Source organism: Caenorhabditis briggsae (assembly GCF_000004555.2).
Source record: "Caenorhabditis briggsae complete genome, chrX, whole genome shotgun sequence".
Taxonomy (NCBI): Eukaryota; Metazoa; Nematoda; class Chromadorea; order Rhabditida; family Rhabditidae; genus Caenorhabditis; species Caenorhabditis briggsae.
In genome coordinates, this window is record NC_013491.2 from 21033842 (window position 1) to 21055551 (window position 21710).

Below are 21710 nucleotides of genomic sequence, written 5' to 3' on the forward strand. Positions count from 1 at the left end.
TGAAAACTTCAAGACATTCAAACAGAGTGGCTCTTACTTTTCGTGTTTCCATTTTGTTGTCTTTTTCAGTTCTTTCATTTTCTTCTTTTACAGTCGCGTCGTAATAAAACTACTTTTTTTCTAGAAATTCCGTTTTCATTGAAGTACATCCAAATTTTATTGAGGTACCTTCAAAAAGAATGTTTCGAATTCACAATTTGTATGTGATCTTTCATTCTGAAAGTTTCCCAGCTCGTTTGTCATGTCGGTATCGCCCAGAAAACTCATCCCACTATTTTACTGAAAATGAAATTGAAGTAGTTTCGGATAATCTGCCAAACACAACATATTATTTGAAATGTTTCCTCGGTCATGAATAGAACAGAAACTATGAAACATCATAAAACATTCCAGTTTACTCACGAGCTCCTAATGAATCAGATTGACACATATGTGCCACTTCTTAAAGGATAGACAACATGGAGTTTAGGAGTGAGAACACTTTTCAAAAACTTTTTTTAAACAAAAAATCAGAGAAGCAAACCGAGAGTTTTGAAAGCAAATAATTTATTGATAACTCAAAAAAGGGGATTTCAAAATTTGTGTGGATGCTTTCAAAGTTCAAGTGTGCTTCTAAAAGTTTCGAGAATAAAATGATGAGATCACATAGAAAACGGTTGTTTCAGTGACACGGGAGATTCAGTAGACGGGGTTTGAATTAAAGATGTGTTGGACACAATGAATTCGTAACAGGTAAACAAAAAACCAGGTAGAAAGCATGAAAAATGGACAAAGGCTGGCTTTGAATAGAAATGTGAGCTTAGAAGTTTGTAAGAAACTCGTGGTTGAGAAGTTCCTCGAATGATGGTCTCTCGGCAGGATTGAAAAACGAATTGCAGAAACTGGAACAATGGTAAATCGCTTTCCTCACGCATCAAATTCATCAGCAAGTCTTGTTCGCTGTTTCCTTCACGATTGTTGAGGAAATTGAAATCGAGGTTGCATCTTCTGCAAGCAAAGTTCTGAGTTTTTTGAATCAGTTTCAAAGGAAAAAAAAATCTTACCTTCCTCGTCTCGACATCTCCATCAATTCATCTGGAACGGTCGCATTCATTCTAGACACCATCAACTCAAATTGGGATTGTTGTCTTTCGGCCTGAGTGACGCCTAATCTCGCAATAAAAAGCACTCTTCCAATGTACAACTCGCCCATCAGGCATCCCATGGACCACACGTCGGACTTCTCGTTGTGGGGAATTCCTGAAAGAATTTATATAATCGATATTTAATGAATATTCAAAATTGTATTATCACATCTGGATAGTTTTACAGTTTGAACTTACCCATGAAAATTTCGGGTGCACGCAAGTTCTGTGGTTGAACCACCGTATGGCGTCTTTTGATTCCAGGAATCCAGTGAGACGAAGAATTTCCATAATCAATGATCTTAATTCTGAGGTCACTCATTGTGATGATCGGTTGAGCCAAGTTCGCATCCACTTCATATTTGACGGTGTTCATAAAAGTTACATTGGCCGCTTTGAGGTCCAAATGATAAATGTTAAGATTCTCCAAATGCAACAATCCCTCTCCAATTTGTCTACCAATCTGTTTGATATCGTCCGTTGAGAATGATGGCAAACGGAAATTGCCGACATCTCCTCTAGCTCCTGGAAAAAACAGTTTATAGAACCATTATCCTGTTCAACTTTAAGATTTCAGATTTTTCAGAAATAGTCATATCAGACTCATACAATGTGACTCACTCATCATAATATCTTTGATCGACGGTCCACACGCTTCAGTGATAATAACTTCATCTGTGTAACCTTGCGGTGGATTCATCAACTCTCCGGCCAAATGCAACGATAGCAGGTTTGTATGTGGGTTTTGGACAATTTTGTGATATGCCTGAAAATGAAATTGAGTTTATTTTACCTTAATCATCAAATGACCTTGATGAAGTTGACTAAAACCATTCAGCTGTTGTTTTTTATACAACTGTTCAGAAAACTTTCATTTAGAACCCCTGTAACTCAAATTCAACCAGTTTCGCTTACCTCCAGCTCGTGACGACTCGAATAACGATTAGCTCTTTGTGCAAGAACTTTAGCCGCGTATTGGTAACCATTGCGATCTCTGACGCGGTAAACGACACTGAAACCGCCTCGGCCGAACAATCCACGAACGTTATCTGTAAAATTGGGTATAATGTTAATCAATTTGAATCTGTTTACTCACATTGTTCGCCGTTGCGAAGTTCGAGTGATGCGGGATGGAATCTTAGATCCACATTGACTGGCTCATAGGCATATCCCGGGGACTGTTGGTCGTTTTGTTGCATTCTTTTATCTCTGTGATCCGATGCGGATATTTTTGATCTTTTGTAAATAATCTGCAGTTTTTTGACGTCTCTCGGTCAGGATGTGACGTTGAGGTGAACGTTTTTTAAGCTACGTCACCTGCAAAATCGATGATTGATAATCCAGAATGGCACGCAAAAAAATGGTCTCAGAAATAAAGAGAAAAATCTGCAACTAGAACTCATAAAAACAACGCGCTCAAGGAAGGACACCATTGAGCGGCGGCCGACAGAATAGCGAACTATTCTTGCCACGTCACACAGATGTTCTGTTATGCGATGAGGCCCGTGTGTTGTAACGGTAGGGCGCGTTTGCATACACACAGATAGCCCGCGAAAAGGACCGGCGGAATAGCATAGACACACAGACGCATAGAGAACCCGTGCGCGCGGCCCAGGTGGCAAGAGGGCAACGACACTGTATGGGGACGGCCCCCTGAATCCCTGTGTTAACGATGAGCAAGTGGTCCGTCGATCGTGGAGATGACCCTGTGTAGGACCGATTGCCTTTTATAGGTCGCATTCAATACTTTTTTGCAGTTCTCTGTGCGTAATGTAGCCCAATTGTTTTTAGTTTTCTTCTGGTCTCGGGTCGTCTTCCTGCTGTTCCATGTTCTTGTTTTCTTTTTCTTCTTGCTCTAGTTAGATTTCTCTTTACATCTTGTGTTTTTCACTACTCTGCGTACCGTATTTCCTGCAGAAATATTTCAATGATACTGTAAAAATTTGATTTGCAGGCGTTGTAAGATAATAATGAAACGCTCTCATCCACCGTCACCACAATCGGACCCAAAGAAGTCCCAAAACTCTTCTGCAACTTCACAAGAGAAAAACCTAGAGATACCATCGAGACGTGATAATGAAGAAGTGAGTTTTGATAGAAATTTTAATACATAAGTTCCTGCTAAAAATATATCATCTAATTTCAGAATACCCAACCCGGATCAGTTATTTCTTATAATGATCCTCAAGAGCACAATTTGCAAATGCTAATGCAACAAAACGAGCCCCGTGGATTATCTATTACTCCAAGAGAGTCTGAACCGAGCAGTTCGCAGATCGTAATGCGACAAAACGAGCCACGTGGATCATCTTTTACTGAGAATGAGCCTCAGCTTGACAATTCACCAATGGTAACAGAGCAAGACCGACAAGCGTCGCCTGGATACGCCTATGAGCCATCGGGCGTGAACAGACGATCTCTTCCAGTCCAACTACAGCTACTCAGTGGCCAAACATGTGAGTGTTACAGCGTAATCTAAATAATTTGAATTAATAAACATAATTTTTCAGATAAAGTCCGTGGCTTGTTCGGCGAAGGAACCTTCTGTACAGTATATCGTGTGAGAGACAAGAATGGTCTCCATCTTGCAGCGAAAGTTCTCAAGTTGCGTAACAATGCCTATCCAGTGGAGTGTGAGCTGAATGTAAGAGTCCTTTGTAAATTCAATGATTTGGAGGAGAGATTTTTTGCAGTTCGAAAGTGTTTATGAAATTTTAACTCTAGATTGGTTAAATCCGAGTAATTATTTATTATGATTTCAGGCTTTCCAAAAAATCTCCACCCACCCACATGACAACTTATTGTCGCTTCATTACCTTGGAATTCTGGCAAGCCCACCAGCTCTACACAAATCGGAAGTTCTGATTACACCTGCCTGCGGACCTTCCATTGAGCACATTTTATCAGGTAAGCTGGGGAAAGTGAAAATTTCACGAAAACTTACAAATGTTCACATTTTGTTTTCCTGAAATGTGTTTTATGTTTATATTGTCGATTTTTGATTTATTTCCATTTTCAGAAGCAAGTCGCGAATACACACATATGACTGAGCCTCGTTTTGATATGAGTAATATCAAAATTATTGGAAGACAGATTGGATTGGCGATGCGCCACTTGGAGCACCTTCAAATATTTCATTTAGATTTGAAGACAGCAAATATTGTCTTCACGAGCGATGTAACATACGCTGTCGAACAAAATCCTATCCATCCAGTCATCACAATGAGTTATATTCACGTGAAAGTTATTGATTATGGCAATTCTCTGAATCACACGTATCCTGGCTTCGAACAGCCATTCGCCATTGTTCAATCGCTACACGTTCGTGCGCCAGAGATCATAATGGGTGAGTTGAATGCTTTATGATCCTAATAGCTCTTCTAAATAAATAAAGTCAAACTTTTTCTCATTTTCAGGCATTAGGCACAGCGCGAAATCGGACGTCTGGTCAATGGCCTGCATCATGACTGAAATGTACACAGGAAAGGATTTGTTCACATGGATCCAGGGTCTTGACGCGCAACAGCTACAGCAGCTACATTTTGTAAAGTTAGTTTCATTTATCGATGACACCATCCCACAAGAAATGATTGATGAATCCCAGAGAGGAAGGTAAGTTATCAAATTTTTTCTCAAAAACTATTTTTCTAGAAAATACAATCATTCATTTTCAGACGCTCCTCCGTCAATCTTGATTTCATAAACCGTGAACCAGACGGAACGAATATTCCTTGATGAATTTGATGAGGGAAGAAGACGACTTTCCATTATTCGGCCTTCTGAACTTCATGTTCGTTTTTGACCCTATCAGAAGACCATCCTTCGAGGACGTCATCAATCATAATTTTTTTGCTGACGCGTAATTTGACTCCTACCCACTTTTCTTCTATTTGCCTGTCCCAATTTCGGTGTTTAACACCTCAGTACATTTTTTACGTTTTATTTCAACCTGTTACTGTTTTTCACGTGGTTTTCTATATGTCTCCCGAGTTCTTATTTCCAAGTCTGCATGACTCTCATTTTAACTGCACGTCTTACTTTGTTAGCACCCCTGTTACCAAACTATTCTTTACTTTTCGAATTTTTAATAAATCTGGTGCAACAGTTCTGTTTCATATTTCAAAAAAATTGTTACAAATTGAAAAAGTCATGAATCGTGAGAAAGCAATCTGAAGAGTATATCAAATAACATTTTTTCATCGAAAAAATTTAAAAAATACTTTTTATCAATTTTTAAGTTTGAAACAATAGCGATAAAATTTCAATTTTAAATAGGGTTACAAAATTTGTAGAAATTAATATTTAAAATGTCTTACGAAATTTTTTAAATCTGAAATTTTTGCGAGCATTCAGTATTTTCTGGTGTTGTTATGCTCCAAGCCAGTCGTTCCATTGCATTACAACATCATCGTTATTGCTTGAAAGACGATCAATGAAATACTCGAAGTGTGATTTTATTTTCTCCACATTGGGGCTGGTATTAGTGTTTCTACAAAAAATTACTTGTCAGATGATGTTCGTTTACATTAAATTCAAAAACTTACATGCCATTCAGCTTGCATTGGATTTCTTTTTTCAGAAAGTCATTCTTGCTGATGACTTCTGTTAAAAGTTGACTGAACTTGTTCCTTTCTTGAAATCTGAAATCATTATTCAGCTCATGTTTTTTCACGCGGCAACCCGGTCTGTTTGTACAGAAGGTGATTTCATCGATTTTTTTTTCAAAAATTTTTTTTCAAAAAAGGAAAATTTTTTAACTGGATATCATAACATTTTCCCCTAACTTAAAAATCTCAACATTTGATTGAAAAGTTTTTCAACTGTGAGAGGCTGGCCGTCCCAGGCCGTTGCAGGTATGATTTTTTTCTGACTGTTTGATAGTACAGCACTTCACAAAATGATACCATCCGTTTGTACGGAAACACCTATTCAGGTCAAAGTTAGTAAAAAGTTGTCAACATGAAAAATAAAGGTCTCCCTACAAAACCTACTTGCAAAACATTTAGAGCCATCAACGTGACGCGGAAATGAGAAAATGGAAAAATTCCGAAAATCACGTTTTGGCCAATCCACAAAATGATATTTCCACTCTGAAAATGTCAGATTTTGGAGATGTTGAAGCTCTGCTGCCACTTTTTGAAGGCCTGATTTTCAAGAATTTTAAGATTCTAATCCTCATACACAGAGACTCTCATACAAGATTACTGAATTCCGGATTCCGGATGCCAGATTTCCGGGCTTCCGGATTCCGTAAACTGGATTTTCGGATTCAAAATACCGTATTCCGGATATTTGGATTCTGGGTTTTCGTGTACTGAATCGTGCGTGACGGATTTGGAGTATATCTTACGGATTCAGTGTTCCGGATTCCGGATTTAGAATTCATGTTTCCGGATTAGCTTCCGGAATGAGTTCAAACGTCCGGAGAATCTGTAATTCCGGTTTTCTTGACAAATGAGAACTTTAGGATGTTTTATCATTTTGTGGATCGGCCGAAACGTGATTTTCGGAATTTTTCCGGTTTCTTGTTTCCAAGGCACGTTGATGGCTCTAAATGTTCTGCACGTAGGTTTTGAAGGGAGACCTTCATTTTCCATGTTGACACCTTTGTACGAACATTGACCTAAATAGGTGCCTCAGTACAAACTGGGGGTGGAATTTTCATTATGTGGAGCACTGTAGTTTTTTTATTACCTTTGGCCATTGCAAAACTAAACGTGAAACTCAGAAACATGGAATGCTCACTTTTCTTGATTAGAAGCAATTGTCATTTTTTCTATTTGTATCTTCAAGGTTGCATTCTCTTCTTCAATTCTCAACAAAACTTTAGCATTCGCTGAATTTTTAGCATTTCTCTCGTTTTCAATTTGCATTCGATAGCATTCCAAATTCTTCCTGAAATGGTTAATAACAACCCGATTGAAAATTGTAACTGACCGTTTTTCCATGTCAATTTGCTGTTTAGCTTTCTCAATAAATACAGCAGTTTCACTTCTGAAAACAAACAGAAAAACTACAAAAATTGACGTTTCATACCTCTCAGCTTGCAACTGCTCATCGAATTTTTCCTGTTGAGCGTGAATATAATTTTTATAACGTTCCAACTCCAATTCCAAGTTTTTAATTTGCATCTCTTGCCTGAAAGCTCTAATTCTAAAAAAATAAAAAAATGAATTAAAACTAACATCAGATTTGGATTAGTCCCGTTTTGCAACGCATTGAACATCATATACGTTCTATCTAAAAAATACAAAAGGTAAAATAAAAAAGCAATCAATGAACGAGTGATAGTGATGACTTGGCGCCGCTTGTGTACACTTTGAAGCATCTGCGTTTTTAGGACTCTTCCTGCCATTCCTTATCTGTGTGTGTGTGTGTAAACTATCAACTTTCGAACTAGTCTCAACCATATTGCGATTTCCGGAAACACATCTATAAAGTTTCATACAATTGCACAAATTACATAATAAAATGATTGAAGTAATTGGAGAAACTGAAACAATGTCATTCCAGCTTTTCGGAACAATGATGATTTGATAAAAAATTGGACTCTTTAGTTCAGCTCCTCTCTTTTTCGCAGGCAGTTTTACAAGATTCTTCTTTAACAAGTGATTCAGATTACTTTGTTGAAGGGAGTGATGCCAATGGCGTGATGGCGTAATTGGTCTGGAGCTTTCCATTCGAAAATACTCCATTTGCGTCATATGGGGTTATAAACGTCTGTCTTGAAAGCTCGAGGTTTCGGAAATGTTAACTTCTTGAAAAATATACAGATTCACATAGAAACAAAGGAAAAATTCTGAAAAAAAACCGAATTCCGAAAAATCTCTTCAAAGACAAAAATCTCAGTTTTCGTCCGTTTTTAGAAACTCCTTGAAAGTTCTGATATCTTTCTTCAAATCCAAGACAAAACTGTTGAAATTTCGCTTGTTCTTTCCGAACACTTTTTTAGAGCTGACCCAGAATTTTACGTTTTGGCGGTAATTCAAAAGTTTCGATTTTCACCTTTTGAAGCGATTTTTCGTAGGTTTTGCTAACTTAGCTTTGTTGCTCTGTATATTTGCAATATAGGGAATTTTAACAATTTTTTCTTCTAATAACAGTCAGCTGGAAATCTTTAAAAAAACTTAAAATAGTTTTCTCAACCTCAATACGAGCACTGAAATGTCTGAAATAATTCAATTCGATGTTCTGAAACACCCAATATTTCATGTAAATTACTTTTATTTCAATATACAGGGTGGATACTGAATACTCAAGACATCATAACTCGTTTGAAAAACATTGAAAATTGTTGAAATTTTAACATCAGGAATCATCGTAGAATCAAAGAGAACCTTCATTTCTATTTCAAAACGCATAAATTTCCATTGATTTTTTCCAGGTCGAAGCCTGAACGACCGATAGCGATAGATCTCTTCATCATCGGAAGCGCACGGAGGTGAAGCCGTCGGAGAACATCTTCAATGGCCTCAAAGGGTGGAACACGATCTTGACCACCGAATCCGCTGAATCGAACATTGTTGGTTCATCCCTAAAAATGATAATTAATTTTATGATAAAGAAGCATCGTCTATAATTTTTTTTGCTAATCTTACAAAAACCTATGGTTCTGATTCGTTCCGCGCTCAAAATTTCAAACTAAATTATCTTATTAATAAATTTTGGCTTAATCGAATCTACACTTTTACTGGTTTTGCGCAAATTGGAACCACGTCAAACTCAACAACCTCTTGATCGTAGATCGACTGGTCGGAAGCAACGAAAGCAGCGAATGCCATAATGCAGACGAAGAGCAGGAATTGGACCATTGCTCGGACGGCTGTAGTCAGCTATCAACGAAACAATAGAGAATGGATATTGAGGGAAAATTGGCTTGGTTTTTATATTTTCAGATTTGACTGATATAGTGTTAAAGATTGGGAGACATTACGCATTTTACGAGTTGGGCGGAGTTTTCTGGATATCTAGATTAGCTAGAAATAACAAAACTTACCTGGTGGCACTACAAATATGTGGGCGACACGTATTATTTGCAAGAAAAAAGGTCCAGACCCCGCACTTGCGCAATAGATTCCTGAAAAATTGGTTTCTGCGTGGAATCATATAGATCCAAAATTAAAATTGTTGAATTACGTTCTGGAGAAGAAGTTTGAAACTATAGAAAATAAAAGATGAGCTTTCAATTGTACGAAATCATGTATCCTGATAGAACAGAGAAACAAACTCGATGGTAATGATGGTATTGAATTCCCTGAAATAAATAAAAATCATTGAAAAAACATTAAAAATTGAAAAAGGACGATGATTTTTCATGATTTTTTGAGAAAGTCTGGAAAGGAAGAAGGTAAAAACATTTTGGGGCTGAAAGTTCAAAACAATATTTGATTGGTCACCGAAAAAGAGTTTGGCAAAATTTGTTTTGGGTAGAGAAGTGTGGGGGTGCAACGATAACAACCGTGACATTTTTTGTGTAACAACGAGACGACCACTTGCGCATGTCTGCATCTCTCGTGATTGAACGCTCTCTCGTTTTTTCTTATTCATTTCCGCAAAAGGCAATTTTGCACCCTTTTTTCTGGTGTGTTTTCACCCTCATTAATTGAAATTATTTGTTTTAATTTGGCGCATCCTTGGCGCATCCTTAACAGTAACCCGAAAATAAAAATTTGCATAAACCCCATGATATGATATGTTTTCCAGACCAGAATTTCCCGCTGATTACGAATATAGTGGACTTTCTCGATAATGGACTTTTTCTCTCTGATTTTTTTTACCAAGATTTGTACTTTCTCGAGTGTCACAGGGCCTTTGTGTCTTGAAGATTTGTCACCATCTTGGGCCTTTCTGTGGTTCCGTCTCAAGATCTTTGTTATAGTACCGCCTTCAATGTAGGAAATTTTGGTAACGATCGTCATTCTATTTTATGTTTTCAAACTTCACAGTATCAGTCAGTGCCATTTTATCAAAACACTAGCAACAGTAAATCGAAACATCAATTTTTTCCAGAAACGTAGTTCGTTTCCTGTCCCATTCTGGAAATCCAAAAGCTACGTTCATCGAGACCTTTTCAAGAAGGTATGAGAAAGACGCCTATTGCCCACGTATTGCAGTTTATACAATCAGAGACATCGAGGAAGGCAAAATAGTCACGATCCGGTACTACGCTGATAAGAATAAGAAAACAAAGACCAGTGAAAATCTGTGTTCAAAAATTCTCGAATCCTGTTTTTATTGTTCTTGTGGTTTTGTTGTTCCAACAATTTGTCAAAGTGTCTTCTTCTCCATTTTCACAACTTTCCCTACAGCCTGACTTTTTTTATTGCTCAACAGATCTTCTGAACTTTCTCTTGTGTTCTTGTTTCTTCTTCTTCTTTTTCATCCCTCTGTAAACAATAATTTTCTGAAAAACCTGTCCGATACATTTTATTTTTTCTCACCTCAAAACTCTCTTAAGAACTTTCACCCATCTTCTCAAGAGGGAAATTCAGAAACCGATTCGCCGATTGTTACTGTTGTTTGTCTTTCTCGTTATCATCTCTACACACCCGTGCAGCACGTATCTTCCGAGTTAAACTTCAGAAATTCAGGCGCAATTTCGAAATAAATCTATTAACAAGTGAAGGATCCAATAAATTTTCATCCATAGCCAAAAACAAGAATAAAAGAATTGAGGTATCTGAGTTTTTAGATGCGAACGGTTGGCTTATGAAAACAGGCAAGGAAAAGTCAGAAGACATTAGCGGCTAGCTTTGAATCGCAATACATAAACAAGTCTATGGACACTTTCTGTTTACCACAAAATTGCTCATCGTCTCAACCCATAATTTTAATAACAGAGGATGAACTGCCAAAAAGATTTTTTTTGTTTTCTATATGGGGGCCATTTTGAAGTTGAAGACGTTTTCAGCATGAACTTTGATATTCTATCAAAAAGCTGATGTCGCCACAGTCCATGGTGGAATCTTCTCCAACTAATGTATTTTTTAAACAACTTCTGATATACTTCTGATATTATCTCCAATGTATTACCAATACACAACTCTAAACAATCTATATTTAGCCTTATAGCCTTACGCGGGGTCTGGAACTTTTTTCATGCAATTAATGCGTGTCGCCCACAAATGTGTCGTGCGACCAGGTAACTTTTGGTATTTCGAGCTAATCTAGATCTCCGGAAAACTCCGCCCAACTCGTAAAATGTGTAATGTCTCACAATTTTTAGCACTATATCAGTCAAATCTGAAAATATAAAAGCGGAGCCAGTTCTTCCTCAATATTCGTTATCTATTGTTTCGTTGACTAGTTGACTACAGCCGTCCGAGCAATGGCCCAATTCCTGGTCTTCGTCTGCATTATGGCATTCGCTGCCTTCGTTGCTTCCGACCAATCGATCTACGATCAAGAGGTTGTTGAGTTTGACGTGGCTTAATATTAGCGAAAAACCAATGAATGTGTAGACTTGATTAAGCCTAAATTGGTCCGTTCTGAATATTACATTTCCGATGTTCTTAAACTGGTCTATGTGATAATTTATTCATTATTTCGAGCGCAGAATTGAGAACCATAGCTGTTTATCACATAGGATTGATAAAACAAAGTTAACTACTAATTATAAGAAAATAACTAATCGTTTTCAGGAAGGAACGAATAATTTTCGATTCGTCGGATTCGGTGGTCCGGAGCGTGTTCCACCTTTCGAATCGCTAGAAGGTGTTCTCCGACGGCTTCATCTCCGTGCACTTCCGATGATGAAGAGGTCTATCGCTATCGGTCGTTCGGGCTTCCGACCTGGAAAAAGATCAATGGAGATCTTTGCGTTTTGAAATGGAAATAATGGTTCTTCCCTACAATGACTTCTGATGACCGAACTGACACCTACTCCCTCATGTTGATATAATTCTTTCGATTTTTTGTCACTACTGAAGTTTTTTTGTGAATAAAAATCTTGTTAATAAGCTTTTGAAATGATCTATTCAAATTCTTAAAACAAAATGAATGGGTGGAACTTGCTTTGGGAGGTACAAGATGTCGATGTGATCAAAAACTCTAAAGCGCTTCAAAACGAGATGAAATTAGATCGTTTCTGTTTGTTGGGTACCAGGAAATAGGGCAACTAGAAGACTTAAGCACGGAGAGAATATAGCACTTTTTCCAAGTAAAATTTTTAAAAAAGTTAAGAAGGAACATTTTGAAAATTAGCTTTGAGTCTTTAAAATATAAATCGAATTGATCGAATTTCAAGTTTTTTTGCGGACGAACATCTAAAATCTGTAATGTTTATGTAATCAAACAACACGAAAAAAATTGAGGATAACCTCCAAATTCGCAGATTAGAAAAAATGATCAATTTATTCAAAAAGAATCGCAAACTGTTTTGCAAGTCTATAATAACTAGCCACGGTTATGTTGTTTGTCGAGAAAGATACAGGCTGCTTTTTTTCAGAAATTTTTTAGTACATTGTGCTCTTAAATAAACTAATAATCGCCTAATATTTAGTACACAGTCAATATTTATCATTATTTCATATTCCTCGCTCGTTTTCATGGCTTCTGAAAATATATCTTCAATTATTTCATCATCTACTCATCCAATGCTAACGAGAAGTCAGGTCAAAGCTGATACAACACAGCAAAATCTAAAAAATCAGGCAGCTGTGGATCCGCAAGTGTTGAAATTTTTGAAGTTGCTGGCAATGGAGGAGATGCCCGGATGGAGACCACCAGCAAAAAAAAAGGGTTATTGTGGTTGAGTCTGATGAGGAGTCGGAAGAAGAAGGGGAAAAGGTGGAAAAATGAGCTTTTTTTCTCAAAATTAATGAAATTGTTCTTATTCAAATGTTAGTTGAAATTCTTATCACACTATACCGTATTACCTCCGATAAAATGCCACCATTTCACTTCGAGCTTAATTATCTCGGTTCCTATGAGAGATATCGTGTTAAGCTTTATTTTTGAAAGCTTTTTATAGAATACCTGCGATTTCCATATTGCTAGCCATCTTTATCATGATCCAGTGCAAATTTCTACTGATCCTTTCTCTGACGTCACTTCTGCGGTGCAGTTTCCGAAATTTTCCTTCCTCTTCCAAGACGGTCCTCAAGTGTGTCAATCACCTGAAAACGCTTGGCAGCTTGGCAAAATGTCCTGCTTGGTATCCCGAGACGTTTCATGATGGACTGTCGGCTCTACCCTTGTTTGAAGAGGGCGATGAAGGAAGTAGGTTCAGATAGAACGGTGCCATCCGCCTCAAAGTCAACGGATCAACTTGAAACTTTGCACATTAGTTAAAGACAAGTTGATGAACAATATAAAACACTATAGGTACGAGAAACGCACAAGACGGCCACGCAATGGCGTCAAACTTTTTTGCGTGTAATTAATTCAACTTTTCAAACGGATAAAATTCCAACGAATATATACCGTAAACCCTCTCATAGAACGCTCCTCAAATCGCCAAATTTTGAGCGGACATATCTCATCTCATGTGAAAGATATGAACAAGTTGTCAACTGACAAAATGTGAATCATAATATCAAAAATATTTGAACAGTTGTGTACTTTGTGTTATCTTTCATAGAAGACAAGATAGATTGCCTCAATTGAAATAAAAGCTATTGTATTTACGGTAGTTTTATTATGCCCCCTCGCCTTTATTAATGATTCAAACACGCTCAACACCTCGAACTGTTAAATCCGGATTATAAATATAATTTCCTCAGTTTCTGCTCTCTTTCCTCCATTCCAGCTTATCCCAAAACCCTAACTGACATTATCAAGGAGGATGAATGAGGTCCACAAATCCCCTACTTCTATCTTGCCCTCTTTCTCGCCCATATGCCCTAATCCATTTTGATTAAAAACGTCAACCTCGTGCATATAATTTCCGATTTCCCTCCTCCTCTCATTTTTCATTTTGTCACTGGACACTGGTCCAGCAAAATATCTTTGTCTCTTCTGCACTCTAGCCACCCCGTCTGTTTCGATTCGTGGAGTATTACACTTTGCTACACACGCGACGGAGCACTCTGCTTTTCGCTTTTTATTCTCTTCACCTATTCATTATGGGAAAACGTTCGCTGTCCGATGAGCAGGTGGTTCCGCAAACCGAGAAAATGTCTTCGAAGGTCGAGAAAAAGGAGGTGAAGAAGAAGGAAGCGAAGATGTCGGAATCACCAAAGAAGTCAGATTCAGATGAGGAGCAAGTGCTTGATATCACCGATGAGTGGCACCCAGACTTCGTTCCACGGAAGAAGAAGAAGAGAGTCGTACCGGATTCCGAAGACGATTGGGAAGATGATTATTTCTATGAGAAGGATGAGGAGAAGAAGGAAGAGGTGAAAAAAGAGAGCAAGGAGGAGATGAAGAAAGGCATAAACACAAAATAAATAAACAATGTTTCCTATGTATCCCATTTCATCTGTTGATATCTCAATTGAATCTGTGAAATTTTGAATTTGAATTATTCATCAATAAACTTTTATAATTTGAAAAATATTTTTCTGTGTTTTTCTTTTTGCCTTTGACCTATCAGTTATCCACTGATCTCATATCTACTTTTGCAGGTTTTCTTTCTTCAGTATTTCGGGACACAGAGGCTGGAGGCTAAACGAGATTTATTATGTTTCACCTGCTGCATCAGGAAAAAAAGAAGCATGGAGATTTTTTTTCGCACCCTTGACAACAGCTTCTAAAGTGTGAGGCGTGTATGTGTGGATTTTTGCACCAACGTCCGGGGATTAGAGTTCGCTCAGTCAGAGCAACTGTGAGCTTTTCACACAAGATAAATAAAAGATCTTAAAGAGAGGGGAGCATCAGAAAAGAACATGAATGATATCAGTATTCATTGAGATGTTACATACATGAAACTCGAAAAGCAAATAAAAAATTCAGAAAACAGAGAAAAACAATAAAATTCTATAATAAAACAACCACACCAATGATATCCTGAAATACAGCAAACACTGTGTATAATAAGAGAGTTTCTAACTTAAAATGTAAACTAATTTATCTTTGTTTGCATGAGAAGTATCAAAAAGTGGTCAACGGACACAATCTTTTTGATATTATTATTAACATTTTGTCAGTTGACCATTTTTTGATATCATTCAAAAGAAATGAGATAATTGAGCTCAAAGTTGACCGTTCGGGAGGAGGGGTGCATTTCACTAGGATGTTTACGAAAGTAACAGTAGCCTCAATTTAATAGGTTCATTTCTAAAACTTTGGAGGTATGCTTGAAGTTTTCTGAGTTTCAGGAATCAGAAAAGAAGACATTTAAACAGATCATCGAACATCTGGAAAATGAATTTCTTGCTCTTGCTGATTTTTTAGTTCACACAGAAAAAAAGACATAACTGAGAGAAAGAAGTGACAGTGAGGAGCCTGTTTCAGAAACACGCCTGCTTTTTCATGTTTTCAGTACAAGAAACGGACAAAAAAGGCGAAAAGGCATCCGCTTAATCCACTGATCCCATCCTCACCCATTTTCAATCTGGTAATATCTAGCAGGCTGTTTTCCGCCACTTTGGCCGAGTTGCGATACCCATTAGCCCTTTTACAATATTTTTTTTCCATTAGTTCTTTTCTGATATTCATATAACATTGAAGCAAATTGTTTTTTAGTAAACGTTCATACTAGTGCCCGGAGAAGTGTACTAAATGGAGAGAGTGTTTACAAATGCGCATAAAGGATAAGCCAACTGTGAGCCCCGGGAAGAGTGTGTATTCCTCTGGAACACAAACATTCACACTTTGCATTTTAATAGCTCATCTTTGAGATTGTTTCTGTAGAAAACCAGCAAGTGAATATTTTTACAAATATTTTAATGACTGAAATTTCATTTTATTTTTTGATTGTTTGCAAGTTTGAAAATCTTTAAAATTTTGGGATAAATCAATAATATCATATCTGGGCAGCCCTCTCAATGTAACAATGATTATATACTTGTTATGAAATCCTACTAATTGGAATCACTAGAGCGCATCCGAACAGATTTGCATATCTCATGTGTCGCTTTTGGTTAGCAGATTTTTTTTCATGAATTTACAATTGAATATGAGAAAAGCTCATTATTCTACCTTTTTCTGTAATTTTCAATTTTTTTAGAAATTAAAAAGACGCGTTTTTAAAAAATTTCTGTTCTTTTGCTTTCATGTCAAAAACTCTACGATCTATCCCATTTTTCTGTAAATTCAAATTATTATTCAATTGTACGATTCAAAAAAAATTCAAAAACACTGAAATAAGAATTCCTCAATTGCTTCTAATTAGAATCAATAATATTATTGGCTGCGATGAATAACAATTATGTGTCTCTTATATGCAAAAGTACATTTATTTTGAATATGAATTGAATAATTCTAACGCTATATTTAATTTACTGATTATTGGCGGATGGAGGTTTTCTAATCTTGGCATACGATTAAATGGGGATTTTTCAAAATGAGATTTTCGAAAAGTGTTCTTCTTTTGGGAGGCCCTAAATAGGCTTGCTCGAAAAAATTTTCTTTAATTGGAAAATCGAATATTCAATTTTTTACCGATTATTTTTTGAATAACGCAATAAATTTTTAGAATAGAACTTTAACTGACAATTGATGGCTTTGAAAACTGCGAAAAATCAAAGAAATTTCACCAAAGCGTCTTTAGCGCACCCTATTTTTTGAAGGGACTCCCTACGAACTTTTCAAAGGATATTTTTTAGTATCTACAACACATTTCTTCACACAATACAAAAAAATCATTTAGATTAGCAATATACGTACTTATCGGCATTTTCAGTTAGCATTCACCAGATTCAGAGAATTTCAAACACGATTTTTTATCCTATCGATTCAGAAACACCATCAAACCAGGAAAAAACTACCTCAAAAGTGTTTACACTGAACCAAAAAAGCACCTTATGGCGCCATCGGGTCGTCTTCAGTTCTCTGATCCTTTTCTGCAGAACATTTTCACACCGAAAGAACCTGTTCTCTTTCTGCGACCATGTTTCATTAGTTATCACACGAAATGCGACCTTCAACTTCTATCTTTTCCTCGATTTATGGTCATAGTGCCGTCTTCTCTTTTTTTTTTTCCTCTCCTTTTCTTTTCTTGTCAGAGAAAACCTCTTCTTCATCTCTATCCCTCACTTGGTTTCCGTTACACTGTCAACAGAGACACACACACGGCTGACCCTACACTCTTCCCGCACGTTGCCCTCATCCCTAGCGTTTTTTGGCCTACCCTCTCTTCAATATACCCCCCCTTTTTTTCTCTGTGTCTCTTCTTGTGCTGATCTTATCGTTGGAATAGTGCGCGTATGTGTGTCTGGCGTCTTGCGTAAGTAATTAAATGCCGATTAGGCAGTTTTTTGCCTATTGATAACCAAAAGTTATAAGTTTGCAAACCATTTTTTCTGCACCTAAACACGAAACACTGTGTGCAATCATGTGTTTGCTCAGTTGGCAGTGTTTGTCGGCCTTCGTCCTCCTCCTCTTTCCCCCAATTTCTGAGTAGTCGTTCGTGGACGGCCTTCTTCTTTTCCTATACGTCACTCTCTTCTTTTTGCGTGTTCCTTCTCTCATATTGTCCCCGCATACCAGCTGTCCGGTCATTTTTTTCTCTTGCACTAGTACACGAGTACAAGAACATTTTTTCGTCGAAACGCTCTATTGTTTTTGTTCCTAATCCGGAATATTTTCGCAGCCATGAACCGTCAAAATCCGATGAACCTCAACGCGGCAATGGCAAATCTCATCGCTGCGGGACAACAGCCTCAGATGCCTCCAATGCAAGTACCGGTGAGTTTTTTGTTATTTGAAGAAATGTTTTTCGACAAAAAAATACGTATCAGCGGGTCGATTCCGGGCTGGCACAAGCCGGCTAACAACTTGCCTCAGAATTGTGATTGTGAGCGAAACAACATATCAACTAATAAAGATCAGCGAGCGCTACAACCTCCAAAAAGAATGAACCGTCTTCAAAAACAGTATTATGGTCCGGGCCTGCGTTTTATAGCTGTGCCGATGGTTTTTGTCCGGTCTGGCTGTAAAATGCCGGCTCGGACCATAATCGCGCTTTCGAAACCGGCTCATTTTTAATGGAAGGCCGAGATTTTGGCATGTTGTCTTGTAAACGATTTCAATTTTGAAGCGAGTTTGCAGCCGGCAAGTATGCGTATGATTTTTTTTCGACATGATGGCAAAAATGCAAACTACGGTATTCTTTAAGCCTATTTTTAAAGTTTTTAGACAAATGTATCCATTTTCTTGATGCAAATCGGAGAAAAAAGAATGAAAATGAAGATAATCGTAGAAATTTTGAAAAAAAAATTGAAGTTCTTGCGCCTTCAAGATAAATTCAACGAGATATCCGCTCGATAAAAATAGTTCAAGAGTGTGGCGAAAACCTTGCAAACCGAGTTAAGGTGTATGAATACCTGAAAAATTCGCATTCTGTACCCTCAAATTCTGGGATTTCTACACTTAAGCCGCATATCACCTCAAAAGAGCCCGAAAAGTGTTGAAATAAATTTTGTACGAAGGCTTGCTTCATTCTAGATGTGGTTCCAGCTTCAGTGCGTTAGCGGAATCAGTATGAAACTTATTCTCCATATCACACCACTTTTAAAATAAATATTTTCAGATACCTGGTCACACTCTGCCACCATTTCTCCGACAACCACAAAGGCCTGTTCCTATTGCAACTCCAATGCCGGTTATGACGCCAGCTCCGGCTGTCGTGGCTCCAAACTACCAAAAGATCGCCGAGATCCCAGATGCTCACGCGAAAAGCGTTTCTTGCTTGAAATTCTCTCCCAACGGCAGATACTTGGGAAGCAGTGGTGCCGATCGTGTCATTAAGATCTACAATACACACGATTTTGCCTTGGAAAAGATGGTAAGTCATTTATTAAAATTTGAAAACAACGTGAGAAAATGTTTTTTTGACAAAAACTGGCAACGATTTTTCTTGTGTAAGCTTTAAAAAAAAAGAGCCAAAAATATGAAATATCGCACGCTCTCCCTGTTCTGATTTTGAGCAGCTAGTAGCGTTTTCGAAAGCTGCTTGTTCAAACTTTCAAAGATACGATATTTTCAAAATTAGAATATTCAAAAGTTCTAAAATTTTGAAACTCGAAATTTCCGACATTTCGAAAATATTCCGAGATCTCCATTTCAAACATCCCTGCTAGAATAAGGGATTGAAAAAGTTCTATAACATATTCTTATGTTAATATTTTCAGCTCACTGGTCACAAACTCGGAATCAATGAATTCGTCTGGAGCAGTGACTCGAAAGTCATCTTCTCGGTATCGGATGACAAAAATGTCAAGATGTACGACGTCGACAATGTCCAGTGCCTGAAGACAATGAGAGGACATACGAATTACGTCTTCTGCATTGCAGTCAACCCGGCCGGAACACATGCTGCTTCAGGAGCCTTCGATGAGACTGTTCGCGTGTGGGATACTAGACTCGGAGTCTGTATCAGAGTTTTGCCAGCTCATCAGGATCCAGTCACGGGAGTCATCTTCAATCGAGATGGAACTCTCATAGCCAGTTGCTCCTACGATGGCTTTATTCGAATTTGGGAGACAGAGCACTACACATGCTGCAAGTCGCTCGTTGAAGAGGATAACCCACCAGTGTCGCATATCAAATTCTCCCCAAATGGAAAATTTATCCTTTCTTCGAATTTGGATGACACACTTCGTTTGTGGGATTTTGGCAAAGGAAGGAATATCAAAGACTACACGGGACATCTCAACAGCAAATATTGCATCGCCGCCCACTTCTCGATCACCGGAGGAAAATGGATTGTGTCCGGTTCGGAGAATGGAAGAATCGTCGTTTGGAACATTCAAACCCGTGAAGTGGTGCAAGAGATTGAAGCTCATGACAGTAAGTTTTTTTTTCAAAAAAAAAATAGAAAAAGTATTTATTATTCCGAAATAATTTCAAATTATAGAGAAATGTGTAAAAACGAGTTTCGCATTCAAAAAAAACCTGAAAAACTTAAAAAAAATTCACGTTTTGGTCAAAATTTAATAACGAAAGTACTCTGAAAATTTCCTCAAGCCGTCAACTTCGAGCTTATACATCTTATTTCCCGACGAAGATATCAAAAAGTCGTCAACTGAAAAAATGTTGATCAGAAGATCTCAAATATTTAATCAGTTAACTACTTCTTGATATCTTCGATAGGAACCGATATATTTTGGCTTGAAGAGAAAAGTTTTGGGCCCTACTAATACAGTTTTACTGTGTTTAGAAGAAAAAAAAATGGAATTTGAGAATCTGGAACTATTTTCGAATCTTTGTAGAGAAAATTTCGGAATCTTTGTAGAGAAAATTTCTGTTATCAGTTGATATATACCATTATTTCAGCTGATGTGATGAATACCGACTGTCACCCTCTCACAAATATGATCGCATCTGCTGGTATCGAGCCAGAGCTATGCATCAGAATCTGGAAGTCTGACACATAAATGTTAAAGCCGCTCCGAACTCTTCACGTTAAAATAAAATTCATATTCACTTTATAACGCTCCCATCTGACCATCACAACTTGCTCCCTATCTATGCAACTTATTTTCTTCTCTGAACTTGTTCCCAAAGGATCTCCTTGTAAAATCCTCACGGATTATGGCGCATTGTATATCCCACAATTTTCTTTGCCAGATTTCACATCCCGTTTCTTTTCCAAACTTCACCGGAACTGTTTGTCATAAATCAATTTTGTATTGAACAATGTTTTTTTCGATCAAAATATGAAAATTTTCAGATAATCAGAAACTAAATTACCTGAAGCTTCCTTCCTCTCAATTTGCTAATCCATTTGGTCACTTTCGCTTGCTCGACGTTCCCCTCCTCAGAATGCTCCACCGAGATATTTCTTTTTTCATTGGATTCTCTTCTTTTTGTAGAAACGCAGACAGGGAAAGCCTTCGTTGCTGAAGATGTGAAATAGAGCGGAGAGAGAGGGGGAAAGATCCCTTTATCGACTTTTTTCCGTTTGTGTCACCTTGAATCTTTGTCGCGCATGCGTTCTCATTTCTATTGTGTTTTGTTCTGAGTACTTTTAACATTTTCGGAGGCTCTCCTCTGTTAGAAGAGAACAGAGAAGCAACAAAATGTTTTTTAGTTAGCTCGTACGATTTTTATCATCAAGTTAACAACTTTCATTTGAAACAAAGCCCATCCAAGAAATGATAACCGTAAAAATGCTTATACATAGAATGACCCTCAAAGTGGATGGTTCCTAAAATATTATATTGAAGTGTTTACGGTTTTTGCTCTCTTTGCTATCTCATTCACCTTAAAAACTTTTTGTTGAATTTCCTCCTTTTTTGCTTATCAAGTTTTCTTTTTCGTTTCGTTAAGAGTTTTGGGAAACATTTTAATCTTCTTTTTTCCTCGAAAAACTATCTTGTATTCGTGGGATTCAAAACAAAAAATAAATTATACATAAAAATTCAGGCTTCCTTCTTCACTAAGACGCTTCAAACTAATTTTTTTATTTTCCCACAACAGGAATAAAAAGCTGTAAGTTCTGGTTTTTTTAATAATAGGCTTGTACACATCTTTAACAGATTG

General features: G+C 37.4%; 6 protein-coding genes across 6 annotated transcripts; 4 read left to right on the forward strand and 2 right to left on the reverse strand.

Moving 5' to 3' along the window:
- Window positions 1-641: 641 nt before the first annotated feature.
- Window positions 642-2323, reverse strand: CBG08906 (the record flags this gene model as incomplete). Its single annotated transcript, XM_045240773.1, has 6 exons — window positions 642-987; window positions 1044-1239; window positions 1323-1649; window positions 1746-1890; window positions 2040-2173; window positions 2221-2323. The coding sequence occupies 6 exons, from the start codon at window positions 2321-2323 to the stop codon at window positions 642-644; spliced, it is 1251 nt and encodes a 416-aa protein (XP_045093868.1).
- A 771-nt stretch (window positions 2324-3094) lies between these two features.
- Window positions 3095-4859, forward strand: CBG08905 (the record flags this gene model as incomplete). The annotated part of the gene is made up of 7 exons (XM_002648681.1): window positions 3095-3208; window positions 3271-3580; window positions 3635-3768; window positions 3887-4031; window positions 4144-4470; window positions 4541-4736; window positions 4799-4859. The coding sequence occupies 7 exons, from the start codon at window positions 3095-3097 to the stop codon at window positions 4857-4859; spliced, it is 1287 nt and encodes a 428-aa protein (XP_002648727.1).
- A 633-nt stretch (window positions 4860-5492) lies between these two features.
- Window positions 5493-7350, reverse strand: CBG26780 (the record flags this gene model as incomplete). Its single annotated transcript, XM_045240774.1, has 6 exons — window positions 5493-5613; window positions 5669-5764; window positions 6870-7019; window positions 7062-7118; window positions 7161-7262; window positions 7310-7350. 6 exons carry the CDS (start codon window positions 7348-7350, stop codon window positions 5493-5495), a joined length of 567 nt encoding a protein of 188 aa, XP_045098836.1.
- A 4101-nt stretch (window positions 7351-11451) lies between these two features.
- On the forward strand, window positions 11452-11950 carry CBG26779 (the record flags this gene model as incomplete). Its single annotated transcript, XM_045240775.1, has 2 exons — window positions 11452-11532; window positions 11765-11950. The coding sequence occupies 2 exons, from the start codon at window positions 11452-11454 to the stop codon at window positions 11948-11950; spliced, it is 267 nt and encodes an 88-aa protein (XP_045098835.1).
- A 2238-nt stretch (window positions 11951-14188) lies between these two features.
- Window positions 14189-14512, forward strand: CBG26778 (the record flags this gene model as incomplete). The annotated part of the gene is made up of 1 exon (XM_045240776.1): window positions 14189-14512. One exon carries the CDS (start codon window positions 14189-14191, stop codon window positions 14510-14512), a length of 324 nt encoding a protein of 107 aa, XP_045098834.1.
- Window positions 14513-17819: 3307 nt separating this feature from the next.
- Cbr-wdr-5.2 lies at window positions 17820-20602 on the forward strand (the record flags this gene model as incomplete). Its single annotated transcript, XM_002648680.1, has 4 exons — window positions 17820-17912; window positions 18757-19011; window positions 19358-20015; window positions 20502-20602. The coding sequence occupies 4 exons, from the start codon at window positions 17820-17822 to the stop codon at window positions 20600-20602; spliced, it is 1107 nt and encodes a 368-aa protein (XP_002648726.1).
- Window positions 20603-21710: the final 1108 nt, after the last annotated feature.